The sequence below is a fragment of the Nicotiana sylvestris genome, chromosome 11 (genome assembly GCF_000393655.2).
Source record: "Nicotiana sylvestris chromosome 11, ASM39365v2, whole genome shotgun sequence".
NCBI lineage: Eukaryota > Viridiplantae > Streptophyta > Magnoliopsida > Solanales > Solanaceae > Nicotiana > Nicotiana sylvestris.
The window spans coordinates 102,592,232-102,619,502 of record NC_091067.1 but is presented as its reverse complement, the minus strand read 5'-3'; the positions used below and the strand labels follow the sequence as shown (position 1 = coordinate 102,619,502).

Here is a 27,271-nt window from a genome sequence, read left to right as displayed (position 1 = left end):
CTTGTACAATTACAGGTATCGCATTTGTGATCACAGGTTCGCAATTGCGAACTCACAAATGCGACCAATTCTTCACAAATGTGAAGCTTGGCCTGACCTGCTGCCTTCGCAAATGCAAAATTGCGGCCACTGTTCATGTCGTATTTGCGGCGATGAACTTCGCAAATACAAAGGTACCCTGCCCAGCCCAATCATCACAATTTTGATGATTCTTCACAATTGCGGTGCTCGCATTTGCGAGCCTGACTTCCCAATTGCGAAGTCTGCAGATCTGTACCACCAACAAATTTCCTTAAGGCTCAAATCACTCCGTGGCCTATCCAAAACTCACACGAGCCCTCGGAGCTCCAAACCAAGCATGCACACAAGTCTAAAAACATCATACATACTTGCTCGTGAGATCAAATCGCCAAAATAACATCTTAATCAACGAATTTAACACCAAAACTCATGAAATTTTCAAGATAGTTCAAACTTCTTATTTTCTCAACCAAATGTCTGAATCACGTCAATTTACTTCTGTTTCTCACCAAATTTTACAGATAAGGTTTAAATATTATAATAGACCTGTACCAGGCTCCGGAACCAAAATACGGGCCTGATACCATAAAGTTTCAACACTATTCAATTTTCATAAACTATTATATTTTTAAGTTAACACGTTTCTTTAAAAATTCATTTCTCGGGCTAGGGACCTCGGAATTCGATTCTGGGCATACCCTCAGGTCCCATATTTTACTACGAACGCGGGTCCGGGTCTGTTTACCCAAAACATTGACGGAAGTCAACAAAAATCATCTTTGATGCCAAAATTCATTATTTCTTTAAATTTTTCACATAAGGGCTTTCCGGATATACGCCCCGACTGCGCATGCAAATCGAGGAGAATGAAAATGAGGTTTCTAAGGCCTCGGAATACAGATCCGACTTCTAAAACAAGAGATGACCTTTTGGGTCATCACAAAAAAAGACACATGGGTTGCCTCCCAAGAAGCGCCTGATTTAACGCCGCGGCACGATGTAGATTACCAATCACTTGAAATGAAGAATGCCACGATGTGGCCATCATCAACTTTTCCAAGATAGTGCTTCAACCAGTGCCCATGGACTCTAAACATTTCATCATTCTTATTTGTCAAATCCAATGCACCGAATGGTGTAACACCAACAACATCAAACAGGCCACTCCATTTTAACTCCAACTTTCCCGGAAACATCTGTAATCGAAAATTGAATAATAACACAAGATCACCTTCTTTAAACTCCTTATTCTGAATGTGCTTGTCATGGAGGTACTTCATCTTCTCCTTGTATAAGGATGAACTTGTATATGCATGTACCGAAATTCATCTAGCTCATTCAATTGTGTCACTCTTAAGTTGGCGGAAACATCCCATTCAAGGTTCAACTTCTTCAAAGACCACATGACCTTATGCTCAAGTTACACCGGAAGATGGTTTCCCGAACACCAAATGGTATGGAGGCATCCCAATCGGTGTTTTGTAAGCCGTCCTATAAGCTCAAAAAGTATCATCAAGTTTTCTTGACCAATCCGCCTGGTTGGAATTCATTGTCTTTGACAAAATACTCTTGATCTCCCTGTTTGAGACTTCCACTTGACCACTTGCTTGAGGATGATAAGGGGTCGAGACTTAGTGATTGACACCATACTTGGTGAGTAAGGTGTCAAAAGCTTATTGCAAAAATGCGAACCCCCATCACTTATGATAGCCCTTGGAGTACCAAATCTTGTAAAGATGTTTTTCTTCAAAAATGCCACCACACTTCTCGCTTCATTGTTGGGCAAAGAAACGGCCTTAACCCATTTAGACACATAATCAACCGCGACTAGAATGTAAGTGTTTCCGTAAGAGCTCACAAATGGACCCATGAAATCAATACCCCACACATCGAAAATGTAAATCTTCAAGATGATGGTGAGGGGCATTTCGTTTTTCTTTGAGATTCCCCCTGCTCATTGGCATTCATCACAACTCTTGACAAGCTCACTAGCATCCTTATAAAGAGTAGGCTAATAGAATCCACAACTCAACAATTTTGTCGTCGTTCCAGCTCCACCATAATGACCACCATATGGAGAAGAGTGGCAGGCCTAAAAAATATCCACTTGTTCATCCTCCGGCACACATCATCGAATCACACTATCGGTACAAATTCGTAAGAGGTACGGTTCATCCCAATAATAGTCAAGGCAATCCCGTTTGAGCTTCTTCCTTTGGTTTGAAGAGAACTCATTCAGTACAATGACACTCACAAGATAATTTGCTAAATCGGAGAGCCATGGCATCTCAGTCATTGAAATTGCTAGAAGCTGCTCGTCGAGGAAGGAATCATTGATCTCAAGGCCGTCATGTGGCCTCCCCTCCTCCTCCAATCGAGACAAGTGGTACACCACTTGATTTTCACTATCTTTGTAGTCTTGGATCTCTAGATCGAACTCTTGTAATAAAAGCACCCACCGCATTAACCTCACCTTTGAATCATTCTTGCTCATTAAGTACCGAAGCGCCGCATGATCAGTGTGGATAATCACTTGTGTACCTCTCAAGTATGGGTGGAACTTCTCTATAGTAAATACAATTGCAAGGAGCTCTTTTTCAGTCACCGTATAATTGAATTGGGAATCATTCATGGTCTTACTAGCATAGTAGACCAGATGGAAGATTTTGTTGATTCGTTTTCCCAAAACTGCTCCAACCGCCACATCACTTGTGTCAAACATGAGTTCAAAAGGCAAGCTCCAATCTAGTGAGGTGATAATAGGAGTAGTATTCAATTTGTACTTGAGCAATTCAAATTCCTTCATGCAATCCTCATTGAAATGGAATTTGGCATCCTTCTCCAAAAGCTTACACAAGGGATTTACCACTTTAGAAAAATCCTTGATGAATCAGCGATAGAACCCTGCATGACCCAAGAAGCTCCTCACTCCCTTCACGGATGTAGGGGGTGGTAGTTTAGAATTCACCTCTATTTTGGCCTTATCGACCTCAATATCATTCTTTGAAATTTTATGGCCAAGGACAATGCCTTCCTCGACCATGAAGTGATATTTCTCCCAATTCAATATCAAGCTCGTTTCTTCACATCTTGCCAAGACCTTATCCAATTTTTTCAAGAAATCATCAAAAGAATTCCCAACCATGGAAAAGTCATCCATGAAGACCTCAAGAATATCCTCAACCATATCGGTGAAAGTAGCCATCATACACCGTTGAGAAGTCACTGGTGTATTGCATAACCCAAATGGCATCTGCGAGAATGCAAAAGTACCATAGGGACATGTGAAAGTAGTATTTTCTTGATCCTTCGGAGAAATAAAAATTTGATTGTAGCCCGAATACCCATCAAGGAAACAATAGAAAGCACGTCTAGCTAATCTATCAAGCATTTGATCAAGGAAGGGAAGTGGGAAATGATACTTTCTTGTGACTTTGTTGAGCTTGTGATAGTCCATACACACTCTCCACCCGGTCACTGTTCTTGTAGGAATCAACTCTTTCTTGTCATTGGTAACCACAGTCATTCCCCCTTTCTTTGGGACACATTGCACTAGAGAAGTCCACGAACTATCGGAAATGGGGTAAACAACCCCGACATCCAATCACTTTATGACCTCCTTTTTGACCACCTCTTGCATTGCTTCATTTAGCCTCCTTTGATGTTCAACGGAGGGTTTAGCACCCTCCTCCAAAATAATCTTATACATGTAAAAGGTGGGACTCATGCCTTGAATATCCGCCAACGTCCATCCTATAGCTTTCTTTCTCTTTTGTAGCACCGCCAATGTGGAGTCTACCTGCACCTTAGTCAAACAAGAGGAAAGAATAACCGGTAAAGAAGAACAATGGCCAATGAATTCATACCTGAGATGCAGAGGCAATGGCTTTAACTCCAAAATGGGAGGTTTCTCGATTGAGGGATTTGTTGGAGGATGTTAACCCAAGTAAATGTGAAGTTTTGAAGACTGACAAAAGAACTCAGACATGGACCAGGTCCATCCTGTGAAGCACAGTCGTGATCAACCCAAACATGTGAGATGCACGTGAAGGAGATAAATCTAACTTATCAGAAGTAATATCTCCTGATCATTATCGAAAAGATTGCATATTGGATAAGGAGAAAGACTCCTTACACAAAGAGAACACAGTTTAGGAAAAGGATAGAGTTAGAGTATGAGATCAACTAGAACTCTTCAACCATGGAAGAGTAGCATTTGTATCCTAGTCAATCTCTAATTACTAACCCCTTAAACATCAGTGTTGTTCTCCTTTACAGGCAGTGCGCATAAGTAGAAGTTAAACGTGAATTGAGAGCAAATAGCAAGGCAATTTTGAAAGCAATTTATGTGTGATTCAAGCGTGCAATCCTGAAGCTACTTGAACTAGATAGAAGAACCAGTTCCAAGTGTCTATTTCTTACTCTAGTTCAAATGTAGTAGGTAATTTTACATTGTACCTTTTAGTTTTTATAGAAGCAATTGTATTAGGTACTTAGAGTTTTCAAGTTACAGTCAACTTGAATTTGTCGCAACAGTTGAGGTTGTGTGCCACAACGGGATTAGAGTTAATCCTAGGTTTAAAAAAGAGTTTTTGTAAATGTAGTTTTTGGCTCAGTGATTTTAGTGGAGAGTATGGGAAAATCCTACTGGAAGGTAGGTCGTGGTTTTTTCACCTTTTAAGCCAGGTGTTTTCCACATAAAAATCTTTGTGTTCTTTATTTTCTGTACTTATTATTTCGCAACAATAGTAGTTGGAACACATAGAAGAACCAGGTCCTTCTATAATCAAGTTATGCGAAAATTGGGTACCACACAAATTACCCCCCCTCTTGTGTGGTATTGAAGTCTAAAACATCAATTGGTATTAGAGCAGGTTATCCTTGAAGAGGCTAACACCTTAGGAACAGATCAAGATGAGTACACCACCTAAAAATTAGGAAGAGCAATCGACTGCTAGGCTCCACTCTTTAATGGCCAGTACTATTCCTAGTGGAAGAATAGGATGAGAGACCACATCATAGGAGAAGACTATGAAATCTAGGACATAGTTACTGATGGTCCCCTGGCTACTACAAAGAAGAATGCTGAAAGAGTGGACGTGCCAAAGACAAGAGCGGACTATACTGCTGATGATTTGAAGAAATGGGAAAAGAATGCTACGGCCAAGAAATGACTTGTGTGTGGACTAGGTCTAGATGAGTATAGTAGGATTCAAAGTTATACCACTGCTAAGGAGATATGAGACACTCTACAAGTGGCCCATGAAGGAACTCCTCAAGTAAAGAGATCAAGAAGAACACTGCTATATTCTCAATATGAGAATTTCACCATGAAAGAAAGAGAAACCATCCAAGAGATATACACAAGGTTCACAACACTAACAAATAAACTTAAGTCTCTTGGAAGAATTATCCTTGAAGAAGACAAGGTTGAGAAAATCTTGACAAGGGTCTTTCCAGTAACCTAGGAAAGCAAAATCACGGCTATTCAGGAATCAAAGAACATTGCTACTCTCAGGCTGGATGAGCTAATCGGAAATCTCACTACCTATGAAGTGAGAAGGCAAACCATGAGGATGGATGCACCCAAGAAGGAAATAAGCATGCCTCTCAGAAGAGCTAAAAGTGCAGACTTAGAGGATGATGAAATGGCTATGATCACAAGGGATTTCAAGAAGTACCTAATGAGAGGAAAGGGTTCTTCAATAGGGGAAACCTTCAACAAACTAAGGGCTCCTGAAAAACAAACAAACAAGGGTTGCTACAAATATGGTAAGGCTGACCACATGATCAAGAATTGTCCTCAGTGGGAAATTGAATGGAAGAAGGAAAGGGCTGAACGAAGAAACAGGAAGAAGGAACAGGTTCAACCCAAAAGGAACAAAGGATCAACAAAGGCTATGGTTGCTGCTTGGGGAGAGACCTCAAATAAGGATTCAGAAGATGAAGCTAGAGATGAACAAGCACTTATGGCCATTGGAGAATCAGACGATGAATAAGAGGTAAGTGTTATTCATCTCAAAGACAAGATTAAATTTTTGTCTAAAGAAAGGCTATCTGAATTATTGCTAGACTTCACTGATCAGTCTAAGGTTATAAACAATGAGAAGGAACAACTGTCTAGGGAATGTGTGATCCTAAAATCCAAGTGCCAAAATCTGGAATTTAGGGCTAGTGAAAGTGATAGTAAAAATGGATTTGAAAAACCAGGTTCTTGAACTTGATACCAATGTCTTAGAACTTAGGTCAAAAAATTTAAAACTGAAATTAGGAACAGGTAAGAAGAAATTTGATCACACACATCTCACCTTAAAAGAAAATCTGGAAAAAATAAAGGATGAGTTGTACAAGAAAGATGAGCAGATAAGAGTCCTAAAAGAAGATCTAGGCAAGGTGAAACATGAACTAGATAGAACTTGAAAATGGAATAAGTCCTCTGCTACACTATCTTGGCTACACGAGCACCACAGTAGCAACAAGAGAGGACTTAGCTATGGGATCCCAACACCTAAGTGGGATCCCAAAAGCAAATACATCAAAGTTCCTGAAAACAAAATCTGCACACATTGTGGCAAGACTGGTCATTACAAAAGTAAATGTAATGCAAAAAAAAAAAGGCTAGTCAAAAGAACAAAACCTTTGTTCAAGAGAAAAATAGGCTGCTTGGATGGGCCAAAAGGAATTTAATTCACCCCTTTGCCTATAGAAAGGGACCCAAACTAGTTTGGTTTCCTAAGACTAATCCCTGATTTTGTTTTGCAGGTCCAAGTGAAAGGAAGTAGCCAAATATGGTATATGGATAGTGGCTGCTCAAAGCATATGACTGGAAGTAAGAACCAGTTCCTTTCACTTGAGGACCTAAAAGGAGGTAGTCTCCTTTGGAAATGGGAAGGAAGGTGAGATCATTGGGGTTGGAAAGGTAGGTAAGACCGACTCACATTCCATTGAGAATGTCTACTTGATAGATGGCTTGAAATATAGCCTAATCAATGTATCACAATTGTGTAACAGAGGTAACCTGGTAGCATTCACCTCTACCAAATGTTTTGTGATTAATTTTACCGCTGAAAAGATTGTTTTGTAGGGAAAAAGAGTTAACAATATTTATATTGAAATTTGTCTACTCTTTCAGAAAATAAACTCACTTGATTGAGTATGTTGGACAATGATCCCCTCCTATGGCACAAAAGACTTGGTCATGCAAGTCTGAATCAACTCAACAAATCAGTCTCCAAGGACCTGGTGATAGGGTTACCTAACATCAAGTTCAAGGAAGACAAAATTTGTGAGACCTGTGCAAGGGGGAAGTAGGTAAGATTATCTTTTAAAAGCAAGAAAATGGTAAGCACAATCAGGACGATAGAACTAGTTCATATGGATCTCCATGGTTCAAAGAGAACATTGAGCAGAGGTGGTAAGAAATATGTGATGGTACTTATTGATGATTACTCTAGGTTTACTTGGGTATTGTTTTTAACATATAAGGATGAAGAATTTGACATGTTTACTACCTTTGTTAGAAAAACTCAAAAACAAATAGGTAATCAACTTGCATCAATTAGGTCTGATCATGGAACTGAATTTGAAAATGCTAAGTTTGCTGAATTTTGCGATGAGCATGGTATAGATCATAATTTCTTTGCCCCTAGGACTCCTCAACAAAATGGAGTAGTTGAAAGAAAGAATACGACTTTTGAAGATATGGCTAGGACTATATTTCTTTCTAGTAAACTGCCCCATAGCTTCTAGGTAGAGGCTGTAAATACCGCATGTTATATCATTAATAGGTGTATGACTAGACCTCTTGTAGAGAAGACTCCTTATGAGTTACTTAAAGGGAGAAAACCAAATATATCCCATCTTAGGGCATTTGGATGCAAGTGCTTTATGCACAATAATGGAAAGGATTCCCTAGGTAAGTTTGATCCCAGAAGTGATGAGGGAGTATTCTTGGGATATTATTCACATAGCAAAGCTTATAAAGTGTACAACAAAAGAACTTTGTGTGCAGAAGAAAGTGTACATGTAGTTTTTGATGAAACTAACATTCTTTCTGAGAGACATGAACATGAAGATGAAGCTATTGGGCTGGTAAAAGAATTGAGTGAAGTCACAACTCAAGCTGAAGATGCACCAAAAGAAAAAACAAGTGATGGAACAGGTTCTTCCATCCAGGGCAACCTGACAGAGGGAACTGAACAAAGAAGAACTAAAACCAATCCCCTAATGGAACCTGTCCATGAGCCTGTTCCTCAGCAACAGAACATGAGAGAAATATCAAACAGAAACCAGTTGGTTGTGAAACCTTACAAGTATCAAAGTTCTTATCCCATTGAGAACATAATTACTGATCCAACATCTGAAGTTAAAACTAGATCATAATTAAAGAATATGTGTGCTTTTGATGTATTTTTATCTCTTATTGAACCTAAAAATGTTGTTGAGGCTTTGCAGGATGCAGATTAGGTAAATGCAATGCAAGATGAACTCAATCAGTTTGAGAGAAGTCAAGTTTGGCATCTAGTTCCAAGACCCAAGGACAGATCAGTAATTGGTACTAAATGGGTCCAAGTAAATGTGAAGTTTTGAAGACTGACAAAAGAACTCAAACATGGACCAGGTCCATCCTATGAAGCACAGTCATGACCAACCCAAACATGTGAGATGCACGTGAAGGAGATAAATCTAATTTACTAGAAGTAATATCTCCTGATCACGATCGAAAAGGTTGCATATTGGATAAGGAGAAAGACTCCTTACAGAAAGAGAACATAGTTTAGGAAAAGGATAAAGCTAGAGTATGAGATCAACTAGAACTCTTCAACCGTGAAAGAGTAGCATCTGTATCCTAGTCAATCTCTAATTACTAACCCCTTAAATATCAATGTTTTTCTCTTTTACAGGCAGTGCACATAAGCAGAAGTTAAATGTGAATTGAGAGCAAAATAGCAAGGCAATTTTGCAAGCAATTTATGTGTTTTTCAAGCGTGCAATCCTAAAGCTACTTGAACCAGATAGAAGAACCAGTTCCAAGTGTCTATCTTTTACTCTAGTTCAATTGTAGTAGGTGATTTTACATTGTACCTTTTAGCTTTTATAGAAGCAATTATATTAGGTACTTAGAGTTTTCAAGTTAGAGTTAACTTGAAGTTGTCACAACAGTTGAGGCTGTGTGCCACAACGGGATTAAAGTTAATCCTAAGTTTACAAAAGAATTTTTGTAAATGCAGTTTTTGGCTCAGTGATTTTAGTAGAGAGTTTGGGAAAATTCTACTGGAAGGTAGGTTGTGGTTTTTTCACCTTTTGAGCCAGGTGTTTTCCCCGTAAAAATATCTGTGCTCTTTATTTTATGTACTTATTATTCCGCAACAGTAGTAGTTGGAACACATAGAAGAACCAGGTCCTTTTATAATCAAGCTAAGAGAAAATTGGGTACCACACAAATCACTCCCCCTACTCTTGTGTGGTATTGAAGTCTAAAACATCAGAGGAGTCTTATGGTTTTCAAGATCCAAGGATAACTTGCGGGGTTCATAAGTGTACGACCCTATTCCTTGTAATGCATTCACACATTCCACATAGCCTTCTTTCTCCTCATCTTTATCAAGGTTGAGAAAAACGACTTCCAAATTATGATCAATATTCATTGTGGAACTAGCATCATATAATCATATCGGTAACTAAATCTACGAACGAACAAATTTCATTGCTATTCGGTTGCCTCATAGATTTGCACATATGGAATACCATCTTTCCATCACCCACCCGAAAGGTGAGCTCACCGGCTTCCACATCAACAAGATCCTTCCCCATAGCAAGTAAAGCTCTACCCAAGATAATAGGCACCTCATAGTCCACTTCACAATCAAGATCCACAAAGTCCGCTGGGAGGATGAACTTGTCAACATGAACTAACACATCATCAATAATACCTAAATGTCTCTTCATTGTACGATCCGCCATTTGTAACCTCATGGATGTGGGTCTTGGTTGCCCAATTCCCAAGGTTTTGAACACCGAATAGGGCATCAAGTTGATTCTCGCCCCAAGATCACATAAAGCTTTGGCAAAGTCGACACTTCCAATTGTACATGGGATTGTGAAAGCGCCCAGATCTTCCAATTTAGGAGCCATTGAGTGCACAATTGCACTCACTTGATGTGTACTATTTATAGTCTCACAATTCATTAACCTCTTCTTTGTCACAAAGTCCTTCATGAACTTTTCATATCCCGACATTTGTTGCAAGGCCTGAACCAACGACACATTAATAGACAAACTCTTCATCATATCAATGAACTTTTTAAATTGGTTCTCACCATTTTTCTTGGCAATCCTTTGAGGAAATGGAGGTTGAGGCCTTGGCATTGGTGCCTTAGCCTTTGGCACTACACATTCCGGTATGTCAATAATGTTCTCCCTAGATGTGTTCACTTCTTCTTGAGTCTCTTCCACATTGTCATTAATATCAATTCTCACTTCATCATTTGCTTGCACTTTATTGCTTTTGCATCCCATATTCTTGTACCAATTGTTCATCATCCACAATTTTTTTGACTTGAGGTGGTTGCATCCCCACCCTTTTCACTCCTTGTAGTCACGGCCATGGCATGTCCCGTGTTATTCCCACCATGCGGGTTCACCACCGTATCACTTGATAGTGCCCCCTTAGGACGAGTGCTCAAAGCTTGCAAGATTTAGCCAAATTGGACTTCTAAATTGCGAATTGAAGAGAGGCTAATTGAGCGTCAGAGTCGCCATTCTTCTCCATCATTTGTTTAAACATGTTCTCAATTCGTCCCATCTCATTGTTGGAAGAGCTCGGACCTTGAGAATGATAAGGAGGCAGGTTGCTCAGTTGTTGAAACATCAGGGGCCCTTGAAAACCTGACCCCCGGTTCTTATTGTTGTTCCACCCTCCTTGGTTCTTACCTCCCCAATAGCCTTGATTATTGACACCCAAATTGCCTTGATTATTTTTACGATTCCAATTTCCTTGATTGATTTGATTGTTCCAATTCCCTTGGTTGTTTTGATTGTTCCAACCACCTTGATTGCTTGAATTCCAATTTTCTTGATTGGGACCTTGCACTTGTTGAAGTTAGGCTTTGGCTAGTTGATTCATTGTGGTGGTCAACTTGGCAATTGCTTGTCCATGATCATGTAATTCTTTATGCAAGTGAATCACAATTGGATCGCCTTGAGGAACGTTTTCTCTACTTTGCCATGCCGATGAAGTATCCACCAATTAATCAAGAATCTCACAAGCTTCCGCATACGGCGTTGTCATGAAATTTCCACCCGCAAGTTGGTTGACCAAACATTGATTGGTAGTATTGATACCCTTATAGAAAGTTTGTTGAATTATGGCCTCCGTCATGTCATTGTTCAGGAACTCTTTCACCATAGTACGGTACCTCTCCCATATCTCATGCAAAGGTTCATTAGGTTCTTGTTTGAAATCTAGAATCTCATCCCAAAGCGTTGCCATAAGCCTGGGAGAAAAGAACTTGGAAATGAATTTCTCAGCCAATTCATCCCATATATGGATAGAATGATTTGTCAACCTCTCTAACCAATCTAAAGCCTTCCCCCGAAGAGATAAATGGAATATCCTCAATCTTAAAGCATCTTCGGATACGTTTGTCTGTTTACTCCCCCAGCAAGTGTCAACAAACCCTTTAAAGTGCTTATACACATTTTGATTCAGAACCCCGGTGAAGAATCCCCGTTGTTACAACAACATAAGCATAACATTTGTGATTTGAAAATTTCCCGCCCTAATGCGGGGCGGGACTATGGCACTTGCGTATCCTTCATTCGGCAACACCTAGTATACCGCCGCTATTGGAGGAGGTGGGGGTGGAACAAGAACATTGTCTTGAGGCGGCCGACCTCGTCTATTTGCTTGAGACTCAAGAGGAACCTCATCAATTTGGGCATCATCCCTGTCATCCTCTAATGGCATGTTTCCAAGAGGATCATTGTTGTTAAGAGCCATTGTGTCACCTATAATTGTTTCATAAAAAGATTAGTAACCCGAAAGGAAAGGAAGACAAATAACACATAAAACCAAATATATAGCTAAATCCATTTTTATCTCCCTGGCAACGACGCCAAAAATTGATGTCGCCCAAGTTCACACCTCAAATTGGGGTTCTGAAGCGGTCGATGCAATTATAATTACCCAACTAGGAGTCGGGATCTATTCCTCAGGGAGCGTAGATGGGATTAGTGGTATATATTTGGACTACGCGCGTAAGGTGTCTAAGCTGCATTTCCACAAACTTTGTTTTGATTCTACTTCTAAATTATGCTACGGTTTGCAAATATAAAATATGAAACTAGAGAATAATATTTTTGTGGTTGTTTTTTTAAATATATAAAAGGTCTAGGGCTGTGACTTACACTTAGGCAATTGCCTAACGGGTTGTGGGCTTTAGAGTAGGTTTCGTTTGTTGGAGCGTAATATAGCAATCAACACACAATTACCCACTCAATACCTCTCGGTAATAGAGTGGTTTTGCCCAATTTGCCTTTCTCAAGTCCAAATGGGTAATTCACAAAACAGTTGATAGATGCTCAAGTCGGATGTTACTATCTCTAGATTTAACCCTTTAATTGGGACTATCAATTTCTTGAGTTCACCCCAATGTTTTGTTATCCAAGTTTTTCTAGACTCAATCTCTCTTTCTCAGTTAGAGGCTAAGTCAAATAGGCTTGAATCAATGTTTGCAACCATTAATTCTACAATTAAAGCAAGAACTAGGCTAAATATTACACACCCAACCATAACACAAGCCATAAATCAAACACCCATTTGGTACCCACACTAGGGTTGGTTCACAACCCTAGCTAGAAATTAAGCTACTCATAGATAAAAATGAAAATGTTAAAGAAGAAATGATAATTAAACTCATATTGCAAGATTAAAAGACAATAATCTAATGTTTAATCACTAAAGTAAGCTAAAGTTACTAAAATCAGTAAAGAAAAATGGCTACAAACTTTCCGAAGTTCAAACTTACTCTAACTTTGACAAAAAGAACTATTTATGCCCAGCTAAAATTATCAGATAAAATTGCCCCTGTAGAGGTTTTGTGGCCGCACAATTCTGTGTGTGGTCTGCACTTTGAAGCTGGCTTGATAGGATGAACTTATGCGGCCGCACAATTCTGGGTTGTGGCTGCACTTCTTTAGATTTCGCGGACCGCACATTTCTGAGTGCAGCCACACTTTTGAATTCTGCGGCCACAACTCAAGGAAAAGACGGAGTAGTGGCCAAGATGATGTCCCTAGTAGCAATGATGATGTATCGTTCCATCCACCCCACGATCATTGTCGTCATCCACGATGGTGAGAAGAGCATGGTGGCCACGTTTACTGAAGTTTATTACTCCCCCACAAAAAACTTTTGGGGAATAAAGATTCATCATATGTGCAAGGGTTAGGGTTTCCCCAATCTTCATGCATAGTTGGCGGAGGCAAGCCATCGTTCTCCATATATATGGGCCTACTTTTGTTAATCAGACCTGGTATCGGTGGCAAAACTCCAAAATTATGGGGTCGATCCCTTCATTCGACCCCAGGGAGAATGAACCCAAGGCAAAGTGATACATATAAAATACATATAGCCGTCCTTAGTAAAGGTAACCCGATCTATCAAATCCGGAGCAAGGATTTCAAGATTGGGGCAGTTTTAGTCCTCTTTCACAATTGGGATACAAGAAGGGCGAATGGAGGAGGGAAACCTACTAACAGGCCAAGTCCGCAAAGATGCAGAAGTGGCCTTCTCTTAAAAGTCGTTAGATGTACTGAGATGTTTTGGTATGATGGTGCTTACAGTGGGAGGTTCATAATCGACATTAACTTCTTTGTCCTTGTTTTTCTTTGGGCCTACACCGAGGATAAGACCAGAGTTTCCAAAGAGTGCAGTGAAAAAGTCATGGTAATAAAGGGTCGGTAAAACTTTGCTAATAGAATTAAAAAAGATAAAAAAAAATTCTAAGCAAGATGCAAAGAGGGAGAAAGGCTTATGAAAATTATTGAAGGAAAGAAATGAAAATAATGAGTAGAAGGGAAGTTATAGGCGGCAAATATTGTGGTCATGATTACCTCGAGAACCGGAAAAAATATTTACTGAATCAGGGGGCAACACATGTTCAAGGTATTAAATGCGAAAAGACGTGCGTCCTTTCAAGCGTCTGAGACTGTTCAGGAACTTTCCCGCCAAGAAAGGGATCTTCACTTCTCAGTAACATAAAGATATGTCATCGGAAAGAAGGGAGACTATCTATGTGCGATAAAACTGGTTTATAACAGATGGTCAAATGGTAGAAGGACACATGGAACCAGGATAGGCAAAAGGCAAGTTAGGTACAACCAGCACCGGATACAACAACTGCAATCGACATTGGATAAATCTTGAAGGGAGCGTAGTCAATGTGAGTAGATTGAGTATTTGCCATCGGGTAGCATTCAATAAAAGAATATACTCTAACATTAAATGAGCAACTGTTACAGATAATATTTGCATTTATAGCCTGCCGTTATATATTTATCAATGGCTCTTTTATTATTATTTAAGATGAGCTTGATCCTAGGATCTTGTTTCCCTAGGTAAGGCTGTAAATAGTAGGGTCATCAGCCATTGTAACACACGAAATACATTTTGTACACTAAAGCTTTATCTTGTTACTGTTGCTCTCAATTTAACAACTTTGCTTACATTTTATCGTTACTCTCATTTTTCCTCTTGGAGACATTATGTTTGGAGTCAGACTTGTCATCTCCTTCAATTTCAATTGCTTCTTAGTATTTGTTTTATCTCTTTATTATTTTCTGGGTCAAATCAATTCGCTTGTCTATTAATCACGTAACAAATTCAACCGTACCGTTTTACGAGTAAATAGTAGTTGTGCGCTACCTAGCCTAGATACTTCCATCATTATAAAAAATAAAATAGAAACACAACACTTGAACAAAAAAATTATGAAGACTTGGTAATTATTGTAGAAAGATTTTATCACTAACGTTACTTTTTGAAAAATAATCAGATCAATGCTTGAGTTGAATAAATTACAATTCACCCCTTTATACTTATAGTAGGTGAGATTCCATTTAGTTTTCGATGTAACTCATATGATTAAGGCTATGAATATGGCAAACATGCTTTCTGTAATTGCTACTGCAATCGGACAACTGCAAAATGAAAGTCAAAAGAAAACCATCTTCGCCCTAGGTTCGAACCAATTTGCGGGAAAAGAAATGATTTATGTTCATCTTCGTGGTACCTTTTAAACATCCAAAATGAAAGAAAGATTCAGGATTTAAACTTGATGATGATGTTTGTGTGTAATGTATGTATTGTATGTTCCATATCGAAAATAGTAGGTTCTATTGATTTCATCTGTCTCTGATAGAAATAAGCAGTTACAAAAATACTGCAGTCGTGCGCACAACGTAAGTGCATCACGGTTAAATTTTAGTATATTTGATAAATGAATACACTACAGTCACTCTATAACCATATCATTTGTTTCGATATTTTTAGGCTTTGCAGTGAATAGTTGTTATATACCTATATCAGCATTTGATGTTTAAATTATAGACAAAATTATCAAAAATTTTAAATTTTTTCCCTTTTTGATGTTACATATAAAAGATAAAAAATTATTCAAATATAAAATCTCAAAAGATATGTATATTTCACTAATTAATTATTAAAAATAGCTAATACATTATTAATAATTTCATAACCAAATGTACAAAAATTTAATCTCTAAGGCACATATTTTAAAGCTACTAGAAAATTAAATTCTTTCAAGATTGATGAAAGAACTCTGAAAATGGTATGTGCAAGTCTTCGAATCTTAAGCATTATATAAGATGGAAACTTTATCCAATGGAATATATTATATGTGCAAATCTTCAAATATTAAATCTTGTGCATCATAGAACCTTTTATGCAATGGAATGAAAATATAGAAGTATATATTTTAAACGAATTAAATGAAATCTTTAATTATAGAAGTTTGTACTAACATAATATTGTTTTTATTATAAGTGGTGCATTAAAATTCTAAAAAAAATTGATCAAATAAAATATTTAGGATTATTATTAGTAATCTTATATATTGAGTATTGAGATTTTGATGATTAACAAAGTTTGTTCAGATGCAATGTTCGAAGAACCAGGTCCTTAACGTAACTGCTTAACTGTTCTAAGAACCAACTCCTCAGGGTAAAAGACCAGCTCCGACATGTTGGTGATTGTACGTCTATGCAAGACGGTAACTTTATCTCAAAGTTACTCTAGTCCGAGTTTGGTGGAAGAAGGCTGCTAAACATGATAAGGGTTGCTGTCCAAGAAGATACGAATAAATCAATAAGAGATAAGAGTCCTAAACTTGTGGATCCTTGGAACAGTAGGAGTCCTATCAAACGACAAGCTAACTATGCATAGGACTCCTAGAAGATCTTGGAGTCCAAGTATTTAAATACTATCCATTTGGACTTCTACAGATATCCTTACACACATCAACTGAAGAACTATATTTGTATACTCTAGTCGAGTACCAATGTTGTGTTCTTCTTGAGTCAGTCTAGTAAATATGTTTTAAGAAGTTTGAGTTGTAATCAAAATGTCAGAAACAATTTGTGAGTTGGAGTGAGTGTTTGCTTTACAAGTTAGAGTAACTTGTAAATCAAATAGTCTTAATAGGAGTACTGGAGAGTATTGAATTAGAGTCTTGTAATTGATACATTTTGGCTCATTGTTCTAGTGGAGTTGAAGTTGAAAATCCTACGCAGTAGGTCGTGGTCTTTGCACCATTTGAGCCGGGTGATTTTCCACGTTAAAATAGATGTGTTTACTTTACTGTTTATTTTACTTCACGTTTAAGGAACACAGTAAAGAACCAAGTTCTTTAGTAATTCATACGGGCACTCAAGCTACCAATTTATATCATAGCAAGTTCTCTCACATACACGGTTAACACCTAGAGAGATATTGAAAGAAAAATGAGTGCTCCACCCGGAATTAATAAAGGACAATCAACTACCAGACCACCCCTATTCAATAAAAAATATTACAGTTGGTAGAAAGTAAGAATGGAAGACTTTGTGATAGCTGAAGACTATGATGAGACGTTTGCACCTCTAGCTAGAATGGAAGCTATAAGAATGCTAATAGCCTTTGCTGCACACATGGAGTTCACTTTGTATCAAATGGATGTAAAGAGTGCATTCTTGAACAGTTATCTGAAAGAGAAAGTGTTTGTGAAACAACCTCCTGTGAAAGTGAAGAATTTTCTAACTATATGTTCAAGTTAGACAAAGCCCTATATGGACTGAAACAAGCTCCAAGAGCTTGGTACGTAAGACTCTCAAAATTCCTCTTAACCAATAACTTTGTAAGTGGAAAGGTGGACAACACTCTGTTTCTGAGGAGCAAAGGCAAGAATATTTTAATTGTGCAAGTATATGCGGATGACTTTTTTTTGGGGGGGGGGCTACTAATGAAGCAATGTGCAAGGAATTTGCTAAGATGATGTGGAATGAGTTTGAAATGAGCATGATGGGTGAACTGAACTTCTTTCTGGGGTTGTAAATCAAGCAAACACCTACTGGAACCATGATACATCAGCAGAAATACATCAAGGAACTGCTAAAGAAATTCAACGTGGACTCCTCTAAGTCCATTGACACTCCCATTGCCAATTGCAACAAAACTGGACCGTGATGAAAAAGGGAAAGTGTTGAACAGAAGCTATATAGAGGAATAAGTGAGTCACTACTGTATTTCACATCAAGCAAGCCTGATATTATGTTCAGTGTAGGACTGTGTGCAAGATTTCAGGCAAATCCCAAAGAGTCTCACCTGAAGGCTATCAAAAAGATACTAAGATATCTCCAAGGGGCTCCTGACATGTGCCTATGGTATCCTAGAGGGTATAGATTTGATCTAGTTGCTTATGCTGACTATGCAGGTTTTCATATGACAAGAAAAGCACTTCAAGAACAACACATTTTCTAGGTTATTGTCTAGTGTCTTGGGGAACAAAGAAGCAGAACTCAGTGATTTTATCCACGCTGAGGCTGATTATGTAGCAGCAACATCTTCCGTGCTCAGTTGTTGTGGATAAGACAACAGCTAAAGGACTAAGGTATTTTTGTTGATTGTGTTCCCATTTTTTGTGATGACACTAGTGCTATAAACATTGCTAAAAATCCATGTCAACACAAGAAAACCAAACACATTGATATTAGACACCACTTTCTCAAAGACATTGTTGAAAAAGAGAATATCTCAATTAACTTTTGTAAAACTAAAGATCAAATTGCATATATTTTTACTAAAGCTCTGAGTAGGGATCACTTTGAAAGGAACAGAGTGGAACTAGGTCTAATCAATACTTCCAATTAGTTGAACCCCAATGATTGGCTAGAAAAAGTATAATTAGATGTAGATAGTCAAGTACAATGTGTTTGATTCAGTCTCGTGCTTGTATTAAGCACACACACCTACTTAGAAAAATATAGCTGATAACTATGTTGTATGATACTAATATATACTGTTGAAGCTTTATTGCAGAAATAAGTAAGGAGTTACTAAGGAGTTGGTTCTTCAACTCATTTACATGGCATCTTGTCTTAATTCACTGGGACTTGATATCCTAAATTATTGCTATGCTCAGACTTCTAATCTTGTTAGCATCACTTCTAGTTGTCATCTAGTTAAAGAGTAAGGGCGAATTCTAGAGCAACAAGTGTTTAATTACTCCTGAAATTCGAACACTCAAAGTAACCGTTATAAGAGTCCCGTTATATCCTCCACTATACCTACACCATCATCCCCTGTTCTTGCTTCTCCCCACCTCCACTGGACCTTTACTTCCAAAACCAACCACCCATGCATATGTTCCTACTTCCAAAAACACCTCTAAGTCAACCAAGATCAAGGCTACTCTAAGAAAATCTGTCAAGAGTGTCAAGGTAGTGCTTGATACTACTGATAAAGTAGATACAGTGGTTAAGGAAGCCATGGTCAGCGGGAATCAATGCCAGTCATTACAAGTCGGGTACAACTCCCTCCTCCAAAATTAGATGTTCTGGTATCCGCTATAGATGTTATACCCTTAGATACTCTCCCACCCACAAGTGATAAACCATAAGTAGAGGAACTCATTGTAGAAAAGAGTGCAGCAACACTTGAGAAAGAGGTAGATACCACTACTGTGGTGCCTATGGTTGAGGGGGAAAGGAGTAAAGAACCAATGCAAAATGAGGCATCTGATTGTCTTTCATTCAGCTGGATAGAGGATGAGGATGATAATGTGGGTGAAAAAGAAGAAGGAGTTGTGGGTAGTCATGAGGGACATACTACTCAAAACATCGCTAATGATGAGGAAAAGAGTGAGAATGAGGGAGATTCTGGTTAAGAGAAGGAGAGTGAGACAGAAGATAGGATATGTGAACAAGCGGATAACTTTGCAGAAGAAGAAAAGAACAGTGATGAATAGGGTAATTCTAATAGTGAAGGTGAGGATCAAAAAAAGGCAAGTGAGAGTGAAGGAGAGGATGAAAAAAGTGAGGAAGAGAATGAGAATACGAGTGAGGAATCTGAAGGATCTATGACTATTGGGAACACTGTCATAGTCCCTTCAGAAGAAGCAAGGAGAGAGAAAAGGACTGAAGAAACTGGACCCATGTTAACTCCTTTCACTAGAGATGAGGAGGTTAGTAGTGACGAAGATGACCTTTCCCTTGTCTGAGGTAGCAAAGAAACCCAGGAAGACTCCTGTGAAAGCAACAAAGACTGTAGTCCCAACAAGGAAAGAAGTGGCTCCTCCTGCCAAGACTCCTCTTACGAAGATCAAAAGAAAGGTTGTTGATGAACAAATCATTTAGGAGTCTAGAGGTGCCAAGAAGCCAAGGAAGCAAGTTTCAGTTGTGGAACCTGTGGTTGAGAAGGATGGAAAAAATGAATCTGAGTCTGCTTTGCCATAAAAGTCCTCAACACAAAATATAAAGGTTGTCAAAGCTACAAAAACTACTACCACATCTGCAAAGGCCAGTAGAGGAAAGAAGAGAAAGAATGTGCTATATGTGGTTGATAGACTCACAAAGTTCAGGAACAGAAAAATGCTTAATGGGAAGATTCTTGTAAACACTAATGAAAAAGGGATAGCTCAACTGGTTGAAAACCTGAGCTATATGGATAGAAACACATGTTTGTCAAAGCTTTCCCCCTCTATGTGTTCCTGTTGTGGTGGAGTTCTATGCAAACTTCCAATTTGATGGAAAGGTGGTCAAAAGTAAGGTAAGGGGGGTTTGAAATGGAGTTTGATATTGAGGAACTGGGGATACTTCTGGATATTTCCACTTTAGGTTTTGACAATTACCTGAAGAAAAAGTGGCTAGCCATAGATAATGTTGTCGACATAAGAATTGTGGTCACAAGGAAGTTCTCCCAAAAGTTTGAACTGGATGCTCCTCAAAAGGTGTACAAGACTGATATGACCCCCTTCCACAAGCTGATGTTTCACTTTGTCAATTCCTGCATTCTACAGAGGTCTGAGAGAAGGCATGAGGCTACCTTATTGGACATTGTTGTAATGGAACTGCTTGACACTGGTAGACCTATTAGTCTCCCTAGACTGATGATTCAACATATGGCAAGAGCTATAGACACTTCCAAGCCTAACCTTGCAATGCCTTATGGCTTCATGTTGACTGAAGCTCAACATTGCCTTGCCTGAGTTAAAATATGGAAATCACAATGATTTTTTGGATGTTGTTACCCTCAAGCAGCGTGGCTAGGAGGAGACCAAGGCTAGAGGACCAACATGATTTGCTATTCTACCTGGAAACAGCATGGCAACACAGCTCAATAAGAGGTTGGAGTTGGTTGTTGAGGAGAATGTCAAGCTTTGTGAAGACAATGATGAGTTGAGAAAAGAAACCAGGTAGCTTAAGGAAGAGCTCAGACGTGATAGAGAAGCTCATGCCTAACAGATTGCCACCCTTGTGAAAGCATTGACCCCCGCTACCCCTCACCCATGAACCTGTTCCTTCCTAGTGTCTTTAGTTTCTTTTGCAATCCCAGCGATGCTTAAATCTTTTTTTGTCTTTTTATGTCTTAGTCTGAGTAGGTTGCAGTATGTTTAGTTTATTTTGTTCTAGTGGTTTAAGACAAGGCCCTGAGCTTATTTTGGCACTACTAAATGACGTCTCTTATATTGTTTTAACGCTTCACACAACATTGGATCATCACCCTAGTCTGTTTGCTTTGATAATTCTTGAGCTTGTGCTATAGCCTGTATGACCTTGAATCTTACATTAACTGTGTTTAATATGTCTAACATCTTTTTTTCTCGATGATGCCACAAGGGGGAAGATAAGGTTGGGGGTGTTGTGAATTTGTCTGTATGTGGTGTAATGTGCATGTTGATTGATCGCGACTTGTTGTGATTACCTGGTACTAGTGTGTACAAAGTTTGTCATTATCAAAAAGGAGAAATTTGTTGAGTATTTAGATTTTGATGATTGACAAAGTTGTTCAGATGCAATGTTCAAAGAACTAGGTCCTCAACGTAGATGCTTAACTATTCTAAGAACCAGCTCCTCAGGGAAACAGACCAGTTCCTATAGGTTGATGATTGTACGTCTGTGCAAGACAGTAATTTTATCTCAAAATTACCCACGTCTGAGTTTGGTGGAAGAAGGCTACTACACATGATAATGGTTGTTGCCCAAGAAGATACAAATAAATCATTAAGAGACAAGAGTCCCCAAACTTATAGATTTCTTGGAATAGTAAGAGTCCTATCAAACGAGAAGCTAACTATACATAGGATTCCTAGAAGATCTTGGAGTCCAGGAGTTTAAATACTATCTATTTGGACTCCTGAGGATATCCTTACACACATCAACTGAAGAACTACATTTTGTACACTCTAGTCGAGTACCAGTGTAGTGTTCTTCTTGAGTTAGTCTAGTGAATGTGTTCTAAGAAATTGAGTTGTAATCAAAGTGTCACAAATAATTAGTGAGTTGGAGTGAGTGTTTGCTTTACAAGTTGGAGTAATTTGTAAATCAAATAGTCGTAGTCGGAGCACTAGAGAGTATTGAATTACAGTCTAGTAATTGATACATTTTGGCTCATTGTTCTAGTGGAGTTGAAGTTGAAAATTGATGAGCCGTGGTTTTTGCACCTTTTGAGCCGAGTGATTTTTCACGTAAAAATCGATGTGTTTACTTTACTACTTATTTTACTTCACGTTTAAGAAATATGGTAAAGAACCAAGTTATTTAGTAATTCATATAGGCACTCAAACTAACATTATAAATTTTACATGGTTGTTATAAAGGGGTAACTTTACAAAGAGCATACTACTATAAAAATGAATGCTGCTGTTATAGGTAAAAAACTATTATAGAGAGTTAAAATATAACATAAAAAATAGGTTTCGAGTAAAATATGACTTCTATATTGAATGACTATTATATAGGGATGATATTATAGAGCGGTCTCAGTGTATAAAATTGATGAAGTGAGGAAAACAAATATGTAAGAAAAAGTTGTACATTCCATACATTCATCCTTTAAGACCAGAAAACAAACATCCCATCCTTCCCACAGTTGGAGAATAGGGCTGGGTATGCATGCATACATTACACAAGTATCATGATATTAAGGTTATGTATATTTTTGAACTATCAGCCCTATAAAAGAAATAGAAGAACTTTAGAATCTACAACAGAGAAGACCCTGCCTCCATCGTTTGTGTTTCCGGCAATGACTGCTTTCGACCTGTGCCATTCTTACTGGACTGCTGTTCCATTCAGATAGTAAGCTGCAATACAACAAAATTAAAATGTCAATCAACAAGACACAAATGATCAGCTAGTAAATGGAAAACAAAAGGATGAAGGAAACTAGCACAAGATGTAGCAGAACAGTACATTGGAAAGGTAAAGGATCCGGTACTAGTTGTGCTGCCATCTGATCTAAGAGAAATGCTCCCACAATATGATATACGCCCCGAGAAAAAATGCAAACCTGATGCAGGTCCTAATGCAGAAAAACTTGCCTCCCCATCAGCAAAATGACCTTCGCTATCCAGTAGGAGACAGCTCGATGATTTATCCTCAAGATTAGCCACATCTTGGGATTCAAGGGATTGTCCATGAACATTGATACTGCTGCTCTTGTCAACGCTGTTAGAATAATGAACTTGACTGGCAACTGAGAGATTATAACAACTCCTATCCTTGTAACTGGTAGTGGCTGCTGATATGACGGATGGTTCATGAAAGTTTTCGATACCTTCATCCGTGCTGCTAGGTGTTACTGCCTTACTCGAGTTGAAGTCAAATATAATAGCTTCAGTTCCCAACTCGCTGCCATAAAATAAGTCGGTAGCTGCCATACTGATATTTGCTTCATCGACTACTGCTGAGACTGGAATTTGGCTTTTGAAAGCTGCTTCCTCAAAAGGAATCTGGAGTTTAAGCAAATCACATATGACCACAGTGAGGTGTCCAATACAGTTATACAGATGAACATACTTTCAGCCACGAAGATAACAGAAGTAAACCTGATCAGGCTGCTGGACAGATTGATCACAATCAGAGCTAGATTTTTGAGAATTCCGAACTCCAGGCTCTTCTAGATGAAGCATAACACTAGCAGAAGAATCTTTCTCTGAGACTCCAATTTGGCTTTTCAAAGCTGCTTCCTCATAAAGGATCTGGAGTTCAAAATTGGATATGACCACAATAAGGTGTCTAATACAGATGAACATATTCTTATAACACTTCTTATCCAGAACAAAGGTGAAAAACCATAAATAACAGAAATAAACCTGATCAGGCTGCTGGGCAGATTGATCACCAACAGAGTTGGATTTTTGAGAATTCTGAATGCCAGACTCTTCCGTATGAAGCATTATATTAGCAGATGAATATTTTCCTGATGGATTGGTACCTTTCCACTTTGTAGTACCTTTTGATCCAAAAATCATGATCAAATCCTCAAGATAAGTATCCGCGTCAGAAATTCTGTTTACTTTATCAGTATCCTCTTCTTCATTTGTCGCAGCAACAAGTGACTCAGTGTCCTCTTCTTCACTTGTCGCAGCAACGCTGTTTGCATATTCTACAGATGAAGCTTTAGATCCACCTGCAGAGCATAATTCAATATCATCACTTTCCGATGTGTTGCTGTGCTGGTCTTCATCAGCTGGTGTACAAACATATGTGCCATTTTGACCATTGCTCCAGCTTTCAGTTAGAATTCTATCCATCACAGCTACACTCTTGTCCGTGCATATTTCTTCAACAATGTTATAGTTACTTTCTTTGTAGCAAACAATCAATTCAGGCAACTCATATTCCTTAGCATGTTTCTCTGCGTATAAACTAGTGTTTGTCCCAAGGAACTTGCAGCCAGAGGTAAATGGTGCATGCTCATCAGAGACAATGGATTCATTTTCTTTCTCATCAATGAAATCAGCAATCGTGGAGCACTCAAATTCTGGAGTACTCCATTGTTGATCTCTATATTTTGTATTGCATGCAAACGGATTAATATATCTCCTGCAAGTGATTATGTTATGCGAATCTTCGTTTTGATCATCATCCACAGTTGGAGCTATAATTTCATGGTGTTTGCTTCTAGAAATATCGTCGAAGTATACAGAATCGTAAAGTTCTGGGACTAACTCATCCCTATCTCTTGTGTCACATGCCAAAGAGCCGTTGTAACTTCCATAGCGATTTGAATTAACGAAGTCTTTTGTGGGAAAGAGTAAAGAATTTGCTTCCTTGTAACCATTTGAGCGACTTAAGATCCCATTCTGGTTATCCTTCATGGTAGCCGTTTCTTCAGGTGTGTCAAAGACGCTGTCATTGCAGTCAAATGTTTTAGTACTATGCACAGATTGTAATCTGAACAAAGAATTTTCAGCACTTAACTAGACAATTAAGGGGTCGTTTGGTAGGATGCATTGGATAAGCTAAGCTTTGTGTATTAATAATACATTGTTTGGTAGACATTTTGAACATATGCATTAGTTATGCAAGCATTAGTTATACATCCTATTTGGTATTATCTTATGCATAACTAATGCATAGAAAACAATGGTATTAGCAATGCAATGGGTTTTAATGCATGCATTAGCTTAGTTAAAGACAAAATTGTCCTTCAAAATTTATTCTTGATTAAAATATGCTAGTTAGTATATTAATGCAAGTTCAAAATAATCCAAGTAGTGAGAAATAAAATTATATCCCTAGTATATAAATAAATACTTAACATATTTCCTTTTTCATAAATATAAATTTTATTTTACAATATAGGTAGACAAATAAAATAATTTTTTTTAAACTTTTTCATATAAAAACATTTCTCAACATATGTTTCTTTTAAAAAGTTAGAGTGTGGACTAGTTTTGAGGGCATTTTTGTAAACAAACAATTCTTTTAGAAACTGTGCAATGCTTTAATACATCAAACCAAATAATGGATAAGAAATATGTCAGCATAACTAATACCAGCATAACTAATGCAAGCATAAGTAATACCATCATTACTAATACACTCTATTCAGCATTATTCTTGTGTACCCTACCAAACGACCCCTAAGAGTTTCCAAATGAGTGAAGGCGCGATTTTCAGAAAACATGCATCTTATTGATCTACAACTTACTAATTAGAACTAAAATGGGCAAAAACAGACAATAGATTAAAACCTAGTAAGGACAAATCTTAAGGTAAAACTTTGACACTCACCAGCCTCCATGGTCTGAATCAGTTGGTAGAGTCTGAAGTATTCTCAAAAGCTGTGATGCAAACATTCCACGTCTCAGGTAGATATAACTTGGGAAATCTGCCAAAATAAAGTCTAAAATACAGGTAAGGAAAATTAGATGCAATTTCTTGCAAACTCCAAATATGATAGTAATTTTAGCACAAAATTAGAAAACAGTAGTCAAGAATGCAGTAGGAAGCAAACAAAGCACTCAGCACGGTTTCAGAATTCAGACCCCTGGCTAACCCAAATCATATTATAAAGTTAGTGTTTTTTATAATGTATGTAAAACCAGGGAACGCTCGAACAAGAACAATTTGAATGTATATCAGATTATTCTGGATTCAAGAGAAAATGCTCAAACCCTTGAATCAGATAATCATTAACACTACAGCATGTGAAGGTAACCAGATTTACATTGCAACCATTCTGAGCATAGTATTTAAGAAAAACTTATGGTTTTAAATATGTTATAAACATATTTGTGGCTATATAGTAAACGGGACTTTACCTGGCAAAAAGTGAATCAAAAGAGAATTTTCCTATTTAATCCTTCTGAACAATGATTGGATTTGGATTTCACTGCAAAGTATAAGAAACACCATTATCATCAGAATAAGCAAAACTTTATTATCTCAAAAGAAGGAAAACAGAAAACATAGACAGGACTAAGAAAATGCAATTATATAGTAATTAACTACGAAAAAAGCCAACTCCACCAGCAAAGCAAATTAGCAAACTGATCCCAAGATTTGAGCTCCCTCTTTATGAGACAAATGATAAAATGAAACACCGAGTTATTTCTTTCCATCTGCTTAAGTTCAGAGTTTTCGGACCCTGTGTGCTGGTGTGAGGTAGTAAATACTCAAGATATGCTCATATTAACTTGGACACCACGATTATAAACAACATATAGTCAAATTCAATAAATATGAGAGAAATGCAGACACCTTAGCTTGCTCCTCAGTAGAAAGAGAGACACAGAGAAATGATATAGAGAGAAGGGATAGACAATTAAGCACTAAATGTGAAAGAATTAATGTATCCCTCTAGAAGAAGAAGCAAAAAAACAAAACAAAGAAAAGCCAAAGTGGGAAGCCAGCAACATTCGACCAGCCGCCCAAAAACAAGTCAACTGTCGTTCCAAGTATAATATGATTTCATTTGTTTTCTATATTGTAATATATACATGTGTGCCCTGCAGGTAGAATTTTATATATGTTTACACACACGTACATGTATCATCAAGTGCAGTGCACGAAGGGAAAAGCTTTAAATGATAGCAGTATTAGTTAAATTTACCGAGACAAAACGATATTTTTATAATTTGAGTTTAAATTTTACGTATTGATAATTTATAACGTGAAAGATATTATATTTATTTATAAGATAATTACAAAAAAATATTTATGATAATGTAACGTTAAATAATAT

At 37.9% G+C, this 27,271-nt stretch overlaps 3 protein-coding genes across 4 annotated transcripts; all 3 read right to left on the bottom strand.

The window, feature by feature from the left end:
* Positions 1-1,567: 1,567 nt before the first annotated feature.
* On the bottom strand, positions 1,568-1,948 carry LOC138881416 (uncharacterized). Its single transcript, XM_070161639.1, has one exon. It carries the CDS (start codon positions 1,946-1,948, stop codon positions 1,568-1,570), a length of 381 nt encoding a protein of 126 aa, XP_070017740.1.
* Positions 1,949-9,681: 7,733 nt separating this feature from the next.
* On the bottom strand, positions 9,682-10,539 carry LOC104226508 (uncharacterized). Its single transcript, XM_070161638.1, has one exon. It carries the CDS (start codon positions 10,537-10,539, stop codon positions 9,682-9,684), a length of 858 nt encoding a protein of 285 aa, XP_070017739.1.
* Positions 10,540-22,629: 12,090 nt separating this feature from the next.
* Positions 22,630-26,908, bottom strand: LOC104226485 (uncharacterized). Of its 2 annotated transcripts, none has more exons than XM_009778498.2 (7): positions 26,788-26,908; positions 26,349-26,419; positions 25,819-25,930; positions 23,892-24,930; positions 23,625-23,777; positions 22,990-23,528; positions 22,630-22,880 (listed from the first exon to the last, which is right to left on the bottom strand). In XM_009778498.2, exons 3-7 carry the CDS (start codon positions 25,881-25,883, stop codon positions 22,772-22,774), a joined length of 1,905 nt encoding a protein of 634 aa, XP_009776800.1. In that variant the 5' UTR covers positions 25,884-25,930; positions 26,349-26,419; positions 26,788-26,908; the 3' UTR covers positions 22,630-22,771. The 2 variants fall into 2 exon arrangements, with proteins under 2 accessions (XP_009776800.1, XP_009776807.1); XM_009778505.2 differs by having other exon boundaries at positions 25,819-25,915.
* Positions 26,909-27,271: the final 363 nt, after the last annotated feature.